This window comes from Rhea americana, unplaced genomic scaffold (assembly GCF_003343005.1).
Source record: "Rhea americana isolate MKP2758 unplaced genomic scaffold, rheAme1 scaffold_63, whole genome shotgun sequence".
In the NCBI taxonomy this organism is placed as follows: domain Eukaryota; kingdom Metazoa; phylum Chordata; class Aves; order Rheiformes; family Rheidae; genus Rhea; species Rhea americana.
In genome coordinates this window covers 859,087-878,001 of record NW_028186790.1, presented here as the reverse complement: position 1 = coordinate 878,001, position 18,915 = coordinate 859,087, and the positions used below count along the sequence as shown (strand labels likewise).

Genomic DNA, 18,915 nt, shown 5'->3' with positions numbered 1-18,915 from the left:
GAACTAGAAATTCCGTTTTAATAGTCCTGCTTTCAGACTGACTGGCCCTGAGGACAAACAGGGCTTAATTTGTACGGATTCATTGCGTTCCTGAAAGGATTGATGGGAAGAAGCTCACATTTATGACTGATCCCTTCCTGCCCGTGCTGCCATTCATCTGAATATAGAAAACTGGAAAATARTGATTTATTAAACTTCACAAAAATATTTGTCATGTCTTTACTACCRATGCCCATGACATTTCCAAGCTGCAGTTCCATCTCCCGAAAATCCTAAATGATTCAGGAGTACAAATTCAGCTCTCCCAAAACTCTAGAGATCCAAGAAATGCAGCCGCAGCTCCGTGGAGATCCTCAACTCTACTGACGTGCTGCACAGTGCAACAAGCCAGCTTCCCTCAAATTGGCCGGCAATGCAGACCAAGTTAAGCTTATGTGTATCTATAATGTATGGCTGTATGCATGCCAAACTTGGACAACATTTTGGCTGGCTTTTGGGGAGCTGGCTAAAGAATTTCACCACTTCCCTTTTGTTTTGTTACTACCCTGTCAGTCTTTCTAGCAAATACTCTATTTTTATTTGACATGGTCCATTTCCATATGTGCGTGCTCATGAATATATTTTGACTTTATCTTGTCCTGCCTTGGAAGACTGATGCTAAGAATTTCTCCTAGCAAAATGAAATCTCGGCAAACGTCCAACGAAGTTAAATTACTATACAATAAATTTATTATTGTTGTTATAGGCCCCCATTCAGGAAAGTACTTAAGTGTGTGCTTAAGTCCCATTGAAATCATCAGGACTTAAGAACATGCTTAAAGTCAAGCATATACTTCCTCTGAATTGGGATGTATTTCAGCACATGCTTAAATGCTTTCCTGAACTGGAGCCACAGTCAACAAGAATGTTCTGTGATACACAGGACTTGTGCTACAAGATTTACTTCTTACTTGAGACCTACCAGTGCTGCTTTATGAATATATGCCTCTTACCTTCCCTCTCTGTTGGTGGCACTCCAAATAGCTTACTGGCTTTTACATTTGGACAAGAAGTTGTGAAAGAAAATACACTAGAAATTGGAAAAAAATTATCCTTACTGAAGCAATACCTTGGCATGTCTGATGTCGTGTTGCAGCCAATGATTTTCCCCTACAATGGAGATTTGTGCTATTGTGTGTGTGGTATAATTACTAAGACAGATTTTTTTTTTATGGCACAATAAATAGGATATTTCCTGGCCTGCTCTACATTTTGAATAGGATTTTCACTTCCCCTTTGGGTTCTGAGCGTAAGGAGAGTAAGTGTCAAAAGGTAGGCTCTTTCCCAATTATAAAACAGACCGTAACCATGTGTAATGTGAATCTAGGTTTTGACTGTAGGAATGGTGAAATCAAATCTCTCCTTAATCCCTTACTGGGATTAGATTGAACATTTAGATGAATTAGCCTGCCTGCTTTTGCTAACTTGTTAAAATCCCTTTGAAAAATAAAAATGTTTTAGTGTCATCAAAAATATCTGTCTACCTTACCATAGTATCCAAGAAAACATTGGACTGTTGTGTAGAATGTTCTCAACGCAATGACAAATGAAAAGAGAAGGATAACGGATAAAAACAAATACATCCTGATYCTTTAGAAAAAAAACCCAGCACTTTCCAATATGCAGTTCTTTCCAACACTGCAATTCTTAAGCTGGATGCTTAGTCATTTTTGTGATCATTATTAACGACAGTATTTTTCTTTAAAATGGCTGTATTTTGGGAATAGTTGGAAATGAAGTTTGCTTTCCCCCCCCCCCTTAAGCTTAGTTAAAATAATATACATTTGTCTCTGTGCATTGGAGTCACTGTGCATTTACCAGTTGGAGTATTTTTGGAACAAGTGAGGAAGTTTATTTCAGTTATTTCACTTACAGAAAAGTAGTAGCTTGAACTTGAGAAGAGCTCCCTGTTCACATAGTTCAGCTATGCTGAACAGGAGATCTTGGTATTATAGCTACTTTGCTACAAATATTTGGCTCAAGCTCATAAAATCACTGAGACACTTTTTTTCCCCCTGAAACCTCCTTAATTTTGTTCCTTGGTAATGTGTCAGTACATTCCCCTCTTGTGCACACAAATATCCTTGCGGTTTAATTAAAAATAAAATTTATAAATAGCTGAAGTGTTTAAGGAGGAGTCTCTTAAAAATAATAAGGGAGAACATCTTACTCATTCTTGCCATTACTCAGAGAGAGGCAAGCAGCTGGTATGATGGTGGAGATTTCCTGGTATGTTTATACCAAGTTCCAGGGCAGGACCTTGGGTCACTTGRTTTGTCTGGAGGCTAACTAGAAAAGCATGAGATGCCTTTTTTAGTAGCTAAATTAATTATATGTAAGTTCATGTGAAGCAACGGGAGCAGAAAGTGATGTTTCCATGATGGAGCAAAATCATTTTCCAGAAATACTGTCTCAGCAAACTACAAAAGCTTTTCTGTTTTGAGGGTTCAGATTCATCCTTCCTAAAATCAAACACGCATCAGGTTCAGTCTAAGTGAAGAGTAATCAGAATCATCTTTTGAAAGTGCCTCCTTTCCTTGACTTGCGTGGGTTCCTCGGGTGACGTTCCCTTAGTTAAATTCCTAAAGTTGCGTGGGATGGCCTCTGGTCAAAGAGTCGTTCCCAGCAAATCCTTGAATCTGTTTTGGTCTTCCACAGTCACTATGTGAATTGGGCTTCTCAGGTGAGGTCTTCCTCCATCTGGAGCAATAGTGACTGCTGACTGCGGGGAGGAGGAGGCTCTGTAACTCTTTGTGAGTTATAGTGCATGTTTTGAAAAATCTGTTTCCTTCAACCTAACTGCCCCAAACCCTCATGTCTATCCCAGTTGCAATCATTAAAACCGAAATACTCAGCATTACTGCCAGGGAGGAGGCGTATGTCATCAGCTTGCTCTTTTCTTTTGTAAGTGGTGGATCCCTTTTGCTGTGCTTCAGGGAACCTACATGAGAAAATACGTTCGTGTGTGAGCAACGGCAGGGATGGATGGTGTTTCTCCAGTTTGTCAATTATTTGTTCTTTTCTTTCTGTCCACTGTTTGAGTACTTGATCTTGATGAAGGTATTATTTAATTCCTCCATTTCTGAGCCCCCTACCTTGGACAGATACATAACAGGCTTTTATTTAATCACTACCAGGGTGCTTTAAGCAAGCTGGGGTTTTTTGAAGTTAAAAGTGACCAAGCCTAGGAAGTTCCCTGTTCTTCCTCATCTCCTCCTGGTAGTTAATAGACTTCACGAGTGATCTCAAGATACTTTGATAAGCCTTTGAAGTTATTACCTGCTAAGGCTTTGCTCTCTCTGAGTGTTGAACATTGAATTGCTGACTGCTGTTATCAGCAAATGGGAAAGGATTCACAAAACTGACAGAGCCTGGCCTATAATTTCTGTGGAAAGAGCTGAATTTAATGGATGAATTGTGTTGCTGGGGAGATTTTGATTCTATTCTCTCTGTCACCAATTTGCTGTGTGATTTGTGGTAGCATTTTCAGTTATGTCGGTCACATGAGACAAAAACCCATGAGTCAGACTCCACCCAAATCATGAGCTTGGCTTCCAGATCTGTGAGCTTTGAAAAAGGATCATATTGTATTTTTTCTTTAGTTTATCTTTTATTTCTGGAATTTCCTTTGTGCGTTCCCAATGGGTGCATAGCAATTAACGTTTCGCACTCCATTTGAAAGGCAAGAAAGGGCAATTCTGACCCTTTGGTGCTGCTGGAGGTCTCATCTGACCTAACAATTAATTTTATTTTTGATCCCGGAATGAATCCTATTTCTTTTAGGCTCCACATTTTTCTCCTGTCTCCAGTGAATTCTATGTTTCTTAGCCTCACACAGCCTGTCACTTCCATCCCTTCGTTGCCAGTCAGCCTCCAGCGCTGGTCCATTCGCCTCCCCCTTTTAATCCACGCTGTTCTTGAAAGGGTTCTTCACTGCTTCCTTTCAGAATAAAGGAGGTGTAACAAGATACAGGTCTGTTTTTCTGCACCCTTCTCATGAGAATAAATAGTTGGAGAGAGTAGGGAAATGAATTGCTCCCTGAGCCTGTTTCCTTAAAGGGTGGAATTTGTTAYTTAGAGCATAAGAAATGGATTAGGATAGGCAGGTAAGCATTTTGCTTCTATGCAGGCCTGAGACCTGTGCAAGGGCTGGACCTTTGTGCGTGATTGTGAGACAAGCCCCAGACGAGACCTCTTTCTCGCAAGGTATTTGCAAGACTTGGCAAGCTGGTGTTTTATACCCACTTTGAAGCATGTCAGGTGAAGAGTGAATCAAACTCAATGGACTGATAAGCCAAAGTAAAACCAGAGCGGGTAAGATTAGAATCAAACCTCCTGCCTGACTCTTCTGCCTTCTAATTCAGTGGTCAGCCTGTTTTTCTACAAATTTTACGTTTGTTATATATTGTTTGTAGACTCAGGCAACTCCAGTATGAAGGTTATGATTAGGATGGTAGTAAAGCAAAGGGAAATTTGATGTCATACTTGTATTACATACATGTATTRTCTTGTAGTATTTGCCTCTTTTTAGGAAGGCTAAGAAGTTAAAAGTTCCTTACACTGGTTTAATAAGCCAAAGCCAAATCAACAAAGATAATTTCACAGTAATTACTGTATCCAGCACTGTGGTGCCTGGTTTCCCATGGAAACATTGTCATTATTTTCCATGAAATTTGCAGAACAGAGCCAACTACTTAATTAATGAAGTAGTACGAAACGAGGCTACTCGCACCCCAGGCATCTGAGAAAAGGCATCGTTTCCTGCTCATCCTTGTACCTTACCACTCTTTCTTAGTTCTTGACAAAGCCAGGTGTATAGCAGACGCATAATTTCAAGTAGAAACGCAACCAAAATTTACCTCTAGATCCAAATATTTCTAGAGACTAAGTGTTTGAATCTAAATCTGAACCCAGAGAAAAGCTCCTTACATAGCCCTRAATTTACAGTGGGATGTCTCCAAGCCTTGAATCCACACTCTTTCCATATTTTGGTGGATGGGAAACCTCGGGTTTGTTCTTAAACCTACAATCATCTAAAGCTGGATTCAAGACTTGAGAAAAGATTCATGACATCTACCAGAAAATCTTTCGGCTAAACATTTCACATGGAAGGCCTGCATTTGTAGCAATAGACAGTTCTCAAAATATTTCKAGTTGTGCTGTGGATCTTTCACAGAGCTGCAATAATTATAAGTGATTTCTTCTTTGGGACACAGAAATGCTACCTCACAGTTTCAATATTCAGAAGATGAAATTTATGACAGTAGAGTAAGAGAATATTCTCTCCAAAAGAAAAGAACCTCTATCTATTTGCTTAGTTCTTTCATCAGCCATTTTCTAACATGCACTGTGTGCATAAAATACAGTTATGCAACTCATGTGGGTCAGCAAAGGAAGGTTGGTTGCTTCACCAGGATTGGAAGAATCTTCTAAACACAATAGTACCACAAATTAAAATGGAAATCTATCAAAACCATTATCGTCCTGAAAGCTTTGGCCACAAGCATAATTATTGTACAAGGATGTTGTCCTTGGACGTGGCTTTGGCTCAGTTTAGCCAGGGTTATTTGTATCCCTCCATGACTCAAAGTCAGAATTTGCATGGCTAAGGACCATAAATTTTTAGAGGAAAAAAACAGGCTGTTTCCTCAATGCTAACACCAGCAGTTTTTTATTGTTTTGCAGTGGTTTGCAGGCAACTCATTAGGTACTAGAAATAGGAACAGACTGAATGTTGTACCTGAAATTTGCCTTGAACTTTGGAAGAGGTTAGATTCAAATTTCTATTTGGATTTGTCTATCTGTGTCTGAAGCTGTTGTTTTACTGGATGTGAACAAGGAGTCCTAGTGCAAATACCTTCAAATATTTGCAGTGTTTGGGTTTAAATCTAGATTTGAATGTCCCCAGTTTGAACATATCTTAGTAGAACAGGGAAGCAGATACCAGCAGAACTGATAGAAGCTGCAGTTCATGGACTTAAATGGAGCAGAAAGCCTGTCCTGAGTTTTCTAGCATATCCATTAAGAAAGCAGTCTTGTAGGGGTGAGATAAATTGGAGAAATATATACTGCTCCTAAATGTAGTTAGACATAAGCTAGGGACACATTTTCTTTAGCCAGAATTGCCCTCATGGGAGGCACTRTGTTTTTTCTTCAGGTCTTGACAAGGACTAAGTCCTGAAGTAATTCCATTCTTGTGTTCATGATAAACTATATCAAATAGCAGATTCTGTAGGTTATATTGGAGCTAGGTATTTTTGTTTCAACATCCAGTTTTCCTTCTTGAGGTAGATAAGTAACTAACATATCTGCACTCTATTTTTACTCTCTTTCTGTCCCTCAGGCTGGTATAGATGGAGAAAGCATTGGGAACTGTCCATTCTCCCAACGCCTCTTCATGATCCTCTGGCTCAAAGGAGTTGTGTTCAATGTCACCACTGTTGACCTGAAAAGGTAAAAATTGTTCAGTTTAATTGAAAATAGTTATGTGATCTGGTATTTGTTCTGTAGAAAGCCTCCACCGAGTTCAATCAGATTTGTGTCTGGCTCAGAGAGTTTGTGGTGCACAACAAAATAGTTGGGATTCAGGTTTGGGTTTTTTCTTTTTTCCACTTGTGGAATGTTTTGATATAAAATAGGATTCTCGGGGTTCTTTCAAAGTATTATAACCACAAGCTGCTGAAGAAAGAGAAGGACAAACAACGGATTTTGTAGGAACTATAAATATCTGTGTGACTACACGATCATAAAGTTTTGTGATTTCATGACTTTTTTTCTCTCTGCAGAAAGCCAGCTGATCTACACAATCTGGCTCCTGGGACCCACCCACCTTTCTTGACTTTTAATGGAGAAGTCAAAACAGATGTTAACAAGATTGAGGAATTCTTGGAAGAGACTCTTGCACCTCCAAAGTAAGAACTTAGGATTTTTTTTTTCAGTAAATATTCCATTTCCCAGGAATGAATGATGTCCTAGAAGGAGTTCTCAAAAGCATTCCCTCCTACAATCTTTACYTACAGGAGCAATATTTAGTTATGAAACTTGCTGGCGTCAGTGAGATGACTTCCATGTGTGAAAGTTACTTGTATGACTAATAATTGCAGAATGTTTTCTCTGTACACTTTTCAGGATGCCCTTGTATGCAGAATTAAGGACATCAATACTAGAAAATTTTTATAGGAGTCTAGTGTCCACATTTTAGAAAAAAAAAAGTGCTAAAAATAACTTGGAGTGAATGCAGAGAATTGCCACACACAAATATCTATGCCAGGAAAAATGTTGTACAGTGAAAAACTTAAGGTTTCTGAGCTGCASGGTTTATCAAAAAGGCTGTGAGGGAAAGTGATTACAGAGTACAAGGAGCTCTGGAGGCAGAAAAGTGATCATTATTCTAGTCAAGAAATGACAAGAGCTGTGACTGGAAGTTATAACCAAACTAATTCAGATTAGATATAAGGCACAGATTTTTTTTGTATGGATGATTAACCACTGGAACAAAGTACCAAGGAAAGTGTCAGATTCACCAGATATACCTTAGTTAGTCAAACATTTTGGACCTAATACAAGGATAATGGGAACAAATTCTTTGGCTTGTGTTTTGGACCTTAAAATCTATGAATCAATGAAAATTGGCTAGATGCCTTATGGAGTGTTTTACCTCGAGCTGAATCAGCCAGTCTTGAGGCAGGAGATCAGATAGTAAAGTTTTATATACCTTGATCCAAGACCCACTGAAACCAGTAGGAGTGATTAGTTTGTGTTGGTCTTTCAAATCAATATATTCCTTTGCACCAGATGTCTTCAAAAAATAAYAAATCAGAGACTGAAAACTTTATGTTCTGCCACCTAGGTAATACTAACACTCCTTGCTATTACATTCTGGAATACATTTTCAGAGTAGAGAATTAGACACGACTGCCATTCATAATAGAGAGAATTGGCTGCCAAATTACCCTGCACCTTTATTGGAAATATATGCTTCCTTCTGATTTAAGACCACTGTACCTTGGATCATGGTCGCATAAAGCATCGGTGCAATTACCTTTGTCATAAAGCCGTCACTGTGTAACTATCCAAATGCCTGCCTTACCAGACAAAGATATTATTAAGAGGGTCTTGCCAAGCTGTTGTTTTGAGGTGAATGGCAATGTTAATTATGGTTTGTTGGCTTTTTGGCTTTTTTCTTTCTTCTTGTAAATTGTATTTGTAATCATCACTATATTGCTGGTAAAAACAAGATGTTACTTGCCAAACTGTTCCTCTCTTTTCAGGTATCCCAAGCTCGCTGCCAAGCAYCGGGAATCAAACACTGCTGGAATAGATATCTTCTCCAAATTTTCTGCATATATAAAAAATACCAAACAGCAGGATAATGCTGGTAGGTAGGATCATTACAAAATGTGCTGGAGTGTTTGTGTGCTTATGTCTATAGTCTAATCAACTACATCTACACTAGTAAGTAAAACAGGCCACAGTAGTCCTCTTACTAGCTGCTGTGACATAACTTCTGTCCATACAGCTGAACTTCCTCACCAAAACAAGGGCTCATACTGCTTACTGGAAATGGGTAATTGCCCATGCTATCTCCTATACACAGCCCAGGCAGGCACTAGTGTTAGTTCACCAGAGTCAAAACTGTGCTAGGGACAATACTAACAATTTAGCACTGAATGACTGTGCCAGAGGAGCCCATGCCCTCATGCTTTGTTAGATGTAGGCATTGATACCTGAATCTTACCCTAGTTAGTATCTCGTGATTACTGCAAGATAGTATAGCTAATTTGTTCATGTAAACCAAGTCATAGCAAAATATTAAACAGAAAGTAATTAAACGAAAGAAGCGATTTATTCACAGTTTAAGAAATGTAATTGCACTCTATAAGCTCCAGACTTTCTTTTACATGGTTATGTGTCAAAACAAATAACCCCTCTAGAACCTGCATGATCTGCATGTTTACAGGCATATGTTACCTTCTTAATGAAATTACTTCTACRCATTTCTCTTCTCCACATTTGCCTCAGAGAGGCAAAACTTCAGCTAGTCTAAGCCATTGTGGCTTCATGAAGGCTAAWGGATTTATGCTGCCATATTCCTTGAAGTAATCTAGTAGAATATTTGCAGTTGCTCACTGATGTACATCTTACCTTATATTACTAGTTTTCATGGGCAGAGACATAAGGTATGTTAAAAACCATGAACTCACATCAGTTATTTCAGAGAAAAGTAGATTTTTCAGGTTCGAACTCTACCAAAGATTTCATTTGTGCAATTGTATTCCGGGCTGGCATTTTTAAAAATTGTAGCAGCAAAAAAAATGGGATCCGGGGTCTAGCCCTGATCATGCCATTTAGGAACAGATTCTAATTGCTCRTCCTCCCTCTATAAGAGCAGAAGTAATTATATACAGTTCTGTAGTAAGCGAAAGCACTTTATAAATAAATATAATTACTACTTAAGAGAATGTCCTTTTCCCTATCTTCATGTGAGTAGATAAACTCCAGAAAGAACTCAATGATGCTCATGGCTATGTTATGCATTTCCTATACACAGCAGCTCTCAGCTCTCATAAATCTCAATGTTTTAATCAAAATTAGAAATGAAGAATAATTAAAATGTGTAATCTTCATGAATTTATATATAAATCATCATATATTGTCTCCTATCTGCAACTGACTCAATTCTTAGGTTAAGGAGGAAAGCTACACCAGTGGCTGAGACATCAGTTGCAGATGATCAGAATACACAAATAGAAAAACACTTATTAAAAACACCAAAACAGAACAGCCAGCCCAAAGCATTATAGCAAATATAATGTTGTGTTAATTTATTTTGGCTTAGAATAGGCCAGTGTTGAATTCCAAGTAGCCTAAGTCACCAGTCATCAGATTCTTTACATTACATTACATTACATTACAATACAGCACATTGCATTACATTGCATTACATTACATTACATTCCCTTAATTTGAAAGTCAGAGAGGTAAATTCATTAATATGTGGGAAATCAGGCTATGAATTTATAAAATCAGCTGAGAGATGTGTGGGTTAGATGCATTATACGTGCTCATTCTTTGTAGCATACTGGTTTAGCAGAGGTCTAAGTGAGGTCTGAGTAACATGTGTCCTCGCTACAGCCTGTGGCTATTCAATTTTTGCTGAAAATTTGAGTTAAGTGGTTGAGTCTATTAATGAGATTTATGCTGTATGAGGATACTACTGGATGTGAGAATTAATGAGAACCTAATGCAGGCCAAAGATAAGTCACAGCTAGTGTTTCACCTGCCTGGGTTGATGGTTAGAGCCATGCAACAATTTGAGACTTCAAGTGATGCCATCTTTATGGAGGCTATTTCATTGCAGAGTTTCCTGTCCTCAGAGGAGCCACTGATAACAGAGCCGGTAGCGTAAAAGAATCACAAWTTTTTTTTTTCCAAAAGTGGAAAAAATGTTACTGAAGAAAACAATATTTGTAATTTCTTTGTCTAGTGTCTATCTCACTTCTTCCATGTAAAATGGACACAATGATACATATGTCTATTTGTTTCTAAGATTGTGATACCCTCTGCTGGCAAATATGTGAATATATAAAGGAATACACTCTACAATGAAAGCTGAAACATTTGCTTAACAAAACAGGTTTCCTTTTGTCAAAACAGTTTTATGTTACAAATGCAGCTTTGTCAAAAGAGAAATGTTTCATTTCATATTGATTTTGACAAAGTTTTCATGGAAAAATCTGTATTTTTTCTGGATAAGTTAAAAAAATTTAGAAGTAAAATGCTTTAACTTTACAAAAGAAAACAGTACTTTTTTTCTGGATTCATGCAGTACTTCATTAGCCACATGCCATTATGTTTTATGCCTGGCACAGAAGCAGGTGATAACTTTCTTGTGCAAGTCTGTATGGCAATATGTTATTGATCATGAATCATTTACTTACCAAAGGTATTTGGCATCTAGCCTGTCCTTCTTTAATAGTTCCCTGAATTTCAGATTCTTTTTTTTTTCCGTCTTTGTTTTGCTAACTTTTCTGTCTTACAATATAAAAACGTTGAAAGGTTTGGAACAGGCTGGCTAGGGCTGTAAGCCCAGAAGCAAACATTCTCCTGCCATATCAAAGTCCCACTACTTTTAAGCTTCTTGAAAGGGAAGGAATTGATTCCAGATTCTCAGGATGTGGCAAGCTGTGTTTAAAGAAAGTGTGTGCGTTTATTATTTCAAGTCAGTTCAATTACAACGGGCTTGATTCCTTCCACCCCCCATGTCACTCGATAATTTTATGACAGGCTTCTCYGAAGAAGTGGTCTTCTCATCCCAGGAATAGTTCCTTGTCTTGCTTAGGTAGCRCAGCTAGGTCATTCAGTCCTCCAGGCATTATCACTAGACTCCACTCCAGTACTTGAAATTAGAAGTGTTAGTTCACCTCATGACTGATACAAGAACAGGAGTCCTTGGAAGAATTCAGTGCTAGGAGTCTTAAAAATGATTTTTCTAGATGCTCTAGCTTAGGTTTAAATTGCTTAAATTTTCACAATTAACTTGAAAGTTTTTGGTTGCTTACTGATTGTTTTATATCTAGAAGGAGACCTTGTCCGAACACAGGAAAGGAAATCAGGACCTTGTGAGAGTTTACTTTGGTTCCTCTTGTTGATGTTGAGCAAATCACTCAAGCACTGTACAGTAACCAGGGTAGTAACAATTTATATATTCATTTGAGAAGGATGAAATTTAATTAATTTGAATACTRTGTACATATTCTGTATTATTATTTTTTCTTGCGTGCCTATATACTGCAAATGAAGGGGACAACCTATAGTAACCACCTATTAACAGTTCCTCCTAAAATCGTAAGTTCTTTGACTCATAGAATGAGCCCTTTGATTTCATTTATGAGTTTAAAAAGTTGTTCTTGAATTGAGTTCTTAGGGGGCACTAGCTCCAGTGTGGGTGGGCGCATTCATTAGTGGTACGGAAGGATATTTTACTGTGCTGCTCTTCAGAAGGCTCTGAGCTGGGAGACCACCAACATGATTTCATTCATTGGAATTTCCAGCCGTCTGACCAGAGGATTCCACTTGTCTGGTTTGGATTTACATCAAGGAGCCAAAAATAAATGAACATTTAAATCATTAATTTACATGTGATTAAATGCTGTTCACCTCCTTCAGTAGCTGCATCACAATTTGTGGTTAAGCATGTGAGGTGGAAATGCCTCTCTTTATGTGCTATGTGTGCAGTTATATAATACACCCAGATACACACACACACACACACACACACACACACACAGAGAGAGAGAGAGAGAGAGATACAGGCCTTGAATCTTAAGCTCACCTACATCAGTTTTATGCTACTTTAACTCCACTGAGTTTCATGGAGCTATTCCAGCTGAGAAATCAGACCCACGGTGTAGGCACGTGCACAGTCTGGACAGTATGCTCTGATCCTTTCTAGAAGCCATCACATACCTCTTTAAATAAGTGGAAAAATACATTAGTTCATGTCAAAAACCTGTGTAGATTACTTACAGCAATAATGGCTCTGTGGTGCAGAACCTTTCTAGATCTGAGCCTGTGCATGTAGCCAGGGCAAGAGGCTTCTTGATGCTGTGGGTCAGCTGGTGTTGTCCTGACAAGCATGGTCTAGTCTACTCTACAGAAGCAGATAGGCATTGTGGAGTAAAACATTTTTCCCTAAGGCACCTTCACGCTTTAGTAGGGCAGGGCCCAGCATGAGCCATAAGTTGTCCTACACTGTGATGATTTTAAGTTTTCTCTGTCATGCAACCAAGAAAGACTAGAAAGAGATTTAAAAATCATTTTAGAGAAGAGGACTTACTTTAAGATGGGCTCTCTGGCTATGGATGGTTTCAGGATGACAGATCTTTAACTATGGCTTTTTGAAGCACAAGAAAAGCTATTTCAGAATATTTTAAACAGTTTTTTATGGCTCAATCTAAGCWGAGTACTGTTGGACTCACAGTAACTAAGTGCCTGGCAACATTACAAAACCAGTCGTAATATATAAAATACCCACTCTCTAAAACATATGTAAAATAGCTTTTCTGCAACATTTGTGGCCCATAAAATACCAAATACGTTAGTGAGCATGATATAAAGTTTTATTGCCATTCATTTGGGATGACCCGTATAACTCACTCATGATATGTTAATAAAACTGTTCTCCGCTCTGTCTCTGTATTAAAACAGGCATATAAAGACCYCTAAAATAGTACTGACAGCAATGTGCTAACTTGTTAAGTAATGTGACGTTTCATTTATCATCCATCCTAGATCGCCTTATCTGCTTTTTGCCCCTCAATCGAAGTCTGATTCTGAAATACTGAGGAACAGCAGTTTACAAAATAATTTTGCTTGAGAATAATTTTTTGGAAAATSTTCTCGAAATTATGGTGGCAGGAGGCCTAGCACAGTCAATATTCTGTCTGGTACCAGTGACAGGTTTAAGGACCAATATCTTCTGACCTGCCAAAACTAAGAACTAAAATTTTATGCTATTGGAAGGAGGAGATTTTCAGTTCCCTAAAATGATAGCAAACCATAATCTTCACCTTGGAAATATGTACATTACTAGGGAAGGTTTCCAAAAGTTTTATCATTTAGAGTTTTTTCTTCCCTCTGAGATCTTTTAACTTTAAATTACTAAGGAAGGCATGTAGCTCTCCTCATGGAAATAGATGAAAAATACTGCTTAAGAACAAAACAAGAGCAAAACTGAAACTTCCTGTAAATCCAGATGTGTGCAGACTGTAAGCTGTCCAAGTGGTGATCTCTGTATATCCACCACTTAGTGCAATGGGGTCCAGGTCTCGATTAGTACTCTTAGATGCAGCCACTCAGGGAACAGTAAATATTTACTACTCATGTATCAGGAGATAAAATTTTCTTACAAAGCTATGTGTTTGTGGCTTTGTAGCTTTGAAACCATAGCATACCATGGAGAAAGGGCGGGGGGGAGAGAGACAGAGAGAATAAATGTATGTTTGTGTGCGTGTGCGTGTGTGTATACATGAGAGAGAATGTATGCAAAGCCCTAAATAACAGCTGATTATATATCTTGAAGTCAAAGAGGCTCACAATATGCTTAAATTAAGGCATGTTCTTAAGACCTTTGCAGAATCAGGGCCTATATGCACAGTCTAAGCCTAGACTGAAATACATGCAATAGGAACAGTAGTTGGCAGTCACTTTATTTAAGAAGAAATTATTTCCCCTGTGTGTTTGAATATTCCTTCAAATGCTGCTGGCTTAACTGGGATGCTTTGTTCTGTTTCCCAGCCGAGCTCCCTTGCTCACACACAGGAGCAGTAGCACAGCTGGAAATGGATTAGAGCAATCTGGCAGCAGCAGTCCTGGGAGGAATTAAGTGCCTCGCTGCTGGAATGGGAGGCCTAAATTACATTATTATTTAAAATTCAGTTTTAACTTCATTACTCTACTGTTTGCACTGGTGCGTAACTCCCCTTATTTCAATATTCTTGGTGCATCTTAAATGTGTTCCCCTCAGCAAGGGTTTAGATGAAGTTATGTCCTTACTCCRTAAAGTGTCCAGATCTTATGTGAGCAAATGCCTAGATTTAAACACCAAATTGGTTCTTTTTTCCCCCAAGAGAATTGTTCACAGGCTTATATTTAGCAATTACGGAACAAGCTATCACATGATAGAGCACTCAGTGACTGGCTCCTGATTTCAATGAAGTCAGTTTGCCAAACTGTTAGTGACTTCAAAGGGAAGCAGATTGGCCCAGAATCCTTTTTTTTTTCCAAAATATATTTTTGTTTTGTGCATACAAATATTCTTCATAAAATAACAGAGAAAAGAAGAATGAAACAGAAGAATGAAAATCAGTGTTGCTAATTTTACTTATTAGACCAGATCTTAAATACTTGACCTTTATCTTAAAAGCAGTGCTGGTAATAAGGTGAGTAAAAGAGACCTGGAGATGTAATTCTCTTCTAAATACTCCAATTCTTCTGATTATAGAAGAAGTTTCAGAATTTCACAGTGTCTAAGGCTAGAGGGACCTTTGGGTTATGTATTTTATCTCCTGCATATGACAGCCCAAACAATTTTGCACATTGAGCACATGTATTTTAGTATTTCAGTCCTTTAGCTGAAATACTATGCCTGTGAATAAAATAATAAATACCTATAGCCTCAGCTATAAGCTGTTGTGTGTCACAGGCAGAAATCAGGAGAAACAAATTGTCTTTGGTGCACAATGTCCTTGTAAGAGGAGGAATTTWTTGAATGAGAGATGCCCAGATGATTGTAATAGCTGGTCCACATTCTGCACTGAAGAGAAAGGTGAATCCCTGTTGATTCAGGCAGTCAGATCTGAAAGAAAATTCTTTCCTGGGCCTTAATCTGGAATCAGGATGACTCTGAACATGTGAGGAGGCAGCTACTCACTGAGATTTTCTGCACCATTCCAAGGCAATTCCACCCAGCACGAAGTTCCACTGTTCCCATTTCTGGCAGAGAATGACTGGATGGTCATGGATAAACCCCATAACACATCTGATTAATGGTGTATTGGGAGGAAAGGTTTGGTTATCTTTGCAAATGTCTCAAGTCTCGAAGCAGGAGATTTAATTGTGGTCGTTATCTTGATGGCAAATAGGCATTGAGGGCAGTACAGGCAATCCACTGCTGTCCTTGTTCCAAGACATAAAAGATGATCTTAGAGATTCGTAAGTGCCTGTGTGACTCTATCCCCCTCCACCCCGGTGGTAGCATTTCTCCCAGAACTGTATTAAAGTTTGTCTTGTCTTAATCTCTTCATAAACACCCCAGGAAGTGAATCTACCTCCCCTCCGTCCTTGTGTGTAGATAAACTGTTCATTGTTTTAACAATGAGGAAATGGATTGATTTCAAAATTGAATTTGTCCAACTTCCAACTATTAGACTTTTTCATGCCTTGTCTGCAAGCCTGAAGGGCTCTCTCACACTTATCAGCTATTTTATCCATGGGTGAGTAGCTGACACGTCAGCCTCTCAACCTTCTCTGAGAAGCTGAATAAATAGACTCTTCAAAACTGACATTTTGAGGCTTATTTTCCAGTCCTTGAGCACTATTATTGTTCTCCTTTGACCTCTTTCTGGAATTTCCAAAGCCTTCTTTAATTGGGAACACCAGAACCAGGAAGAAAGTTTTTTGTATTTGTTGCAACAGGACAACTCCCTCTCCTCCTACTTAAATTTTTTCATACGTCCAAGCATGATTATAACTCTTTTTGCTACTTCTTCTCTCAGAGATCTTAAGTTAAGACACAGTCATGATGATCATGATTAGGTCATGTAKTGGGGCTTGGAACAAAAGCATGTAAAGCAGAGACACAATGGAAAAGGAATGAGACTTGATTCCTTTGTCAGTCTCATCACCTACTCATTATGTATCTCATTGGCCATTTTTGGAATATAAAAGGCAGAAAATACTAGAAACATCRGAATTAAAAAAGAACTAAGGATGAAAATTGCTAAGTGAATTGAGAGTTTGGGGAACGCAATAAGCTTTAAAATTTTGTCCTCAAGTTCTACTAGCTATGATAGCTAAATTTACATATACTTTTAATAATTACATAGTGCCATATAGTGGATAGACTTTGTCTTAAGAAGTAGACAATTTAAAGAACAGTAARATATACTAGACTAGAACATCTCCCTCTGTCTCACTGAGGATTTTGAACCACTTTGTTTAGATCTAGTAAGTTATACTAAGAGTGACAATTRGCGCTAGAGGAAAATCAGGCTCTTCCCAGTCTGTGAGTATGATATGCTGAATGTATACATGAATACAGTAGTGCTGAGTTTCCATCTCATGTATCTTCACTCTACCACTGTATAAGTGAAACAGCTTGGTTTAAATCTGTGGAATGTAATTGGGATTATACTGTTGAAATAAAAGCAGAATTTTTCCAGTATGCATATAGAATTGAAAGCAATTGATATTAAATATGCAAGCATCAACAGTTTGTTTAGGAACAATTTTGTTTGCTTAGATGTTAGAACACAAGAGGTCCCCATAGCACTGTCACTGAAGTTCAGTTGTACTGTATCAGAGGCTAACTTCAGTCGTATTTTAACGCAAAAAYGTTCTGTAGTTAGTTTTTCTTTGTTAGATCCAGAATCATTTTGTTTGCTCTTTGCTAGTTAAACAATACTTTACACTCTGAATAAACACACAGCACCTTAAAAATCAAGATATTGCAGTGAAAAACTTGTACTATAAATACATGGCTTTATAATGTATAGGGATTGATTTTCTTTTGAGGGTTCTGATGCAAATCAGCTGCTGCTTGTCTGCACTTGGTATGGGGACACCTGTGCAGAACTAGTATCACAGAGGTCAGCATTAGGCCCATGGGGATGTGCTCTAGAAATGATGCTTGTCACTTATGTGCTGCTACAGAGTTAAGATGATTTGTGAAATGCAAGCTAGGTACTGCTCCTCCTGGGGCACTYGTAGGCCAGCAGTTTTACATTCAGTTGCTTCCTGCCCTCAGGGTCATTTCAGCTAGCAGGAGACTTAGAAATGAACACTTTTTTGGGGGCATCATGCTAACATCTATGCTTTTTTTTCCTTTAAGCAGCATTTAAAGGTGCTCCAAATACATTCTTCATGATAACTTTACAAATACTTCATTTGTTTTCTCCCTTCACTGTAAAACTGRCTAAGCAAAGTGGAGGAAGAAACCYGAGTTTTTAATMTAGAGCTAGAACCAATTCAAAAGCCATCTTCCTAGATACTTGAAAAAATGTGTTCAATTTTCTTTTTAATTATGTTATTAATACACCTGTTTCACTATGTGTTATTTGGGAGTAGSACAGATGTCAAACAATAAAAAGGACAATGCCTGTTCTTTTTGTGATATTTGCAGTCTGACTGACATGGAGAAAGAAGAACACAGAACTTCTGAGATGCAGACTGCATTTCTAGAGAACACCCACCTTTCTATCTCCCTCTAACTTGAAATAAATGTCCATGGCTAGTGCATTACTGTTTTTAGCAACGTCAAGTTTGGTAGCAGAGATACCAGGATGAAAGGCTAGTTATAGGAGAGGCAAAGAGTCAAGTCTCCAAAACTGACATAGTCCCTATCTCCAGAGTACTTCAAAATATTTGATGTATTTATTTCTGCAATGTCTGATGCGGTTGAAGAGGGTTGTTATCCTTACTTTACCTATAGGAATTTGAAACACAGAAATTCTAAAACTTTTTTATAAGATCATGTGGAAAAACTTGGGAAGAACAAGCTTGGACTCGTGTAAAGTTTTTAGCCCACAGATTGTCATGCTCTGACTGAGGAAAGGGTAGGTAAGGTTAAAGATTTCTATTCAGTTTCTCCCTGTGTATAACAACATACTTTCCATGAWTTTTTTCAGACAAAAAGTGATATCAAAGTATTCCAAACCTTTGGGAAGAAGCTCTGATTAAATAGTCTACATTGTCAAGAGTTTGTAGATGGGCTGGGTAGGGAAGGGAAAAGAGGGTAACAAGGGAGGGATCATCTATCCTAAGTTTGTTGGTCTAGAAGATGAACATCAGTCAGTCACTCATCTTGGTTCCTTTTGTGATTGGTAGAGAGAGGCATAAGTCTGTCTCTGAAATGCAATTTGATTCAGGTAAAATTGAGAGAATTTCCTCTGGACATGTCTAACTCTCAGCACTATCTGTAAAGGATGCCAGACYGACTAAGCTGGACTAGATACCTGACATTTAGATGGCTCAAGTTAGGCAAGGTGAATCTTAGCCTTAAGTAAATTAAGCACTTAGGTCAGTAAATTTGCAGTGTATCTGTGTTCCTAGGATTGTTTTGAGCATCTAATCACTGCATTTCAGCACATATTTCCT

At 38.2% G+C, this 18,915-nt stretch overlaps 1 protein-coding gene across 3 annotated transcripts in view; it reads left to right on the top strand.

Annotated features, from left to right (window-relative positions):
- Positions 1-18,915, top strand: part of CLIC5 (CLIC family member 5) — a 79,798-nt gene that overhangs the window by 47,631 nt on the left and 13,252 nt on the right. For all 3 annotated transcript variants that reach the window (XM_085320334.1, XM_085320335.1, XM_085320336.1), the window contains 3 exons: positions 6,383-6,492; positions 6,825-6,950; positions 8,310-8,416. In XM_085320334.1, the coding sequence (XP_085176460.1) occupies positions 6,383-6,492; positions 6,825-6,950; positions 8,310-8,416 (343 nt within the window). The remainder of the gene's footprint in view (positions 1-6,382; positions 6,493-6,824; positions 6,951-8,309; positions 8,417-18,915) is intronic.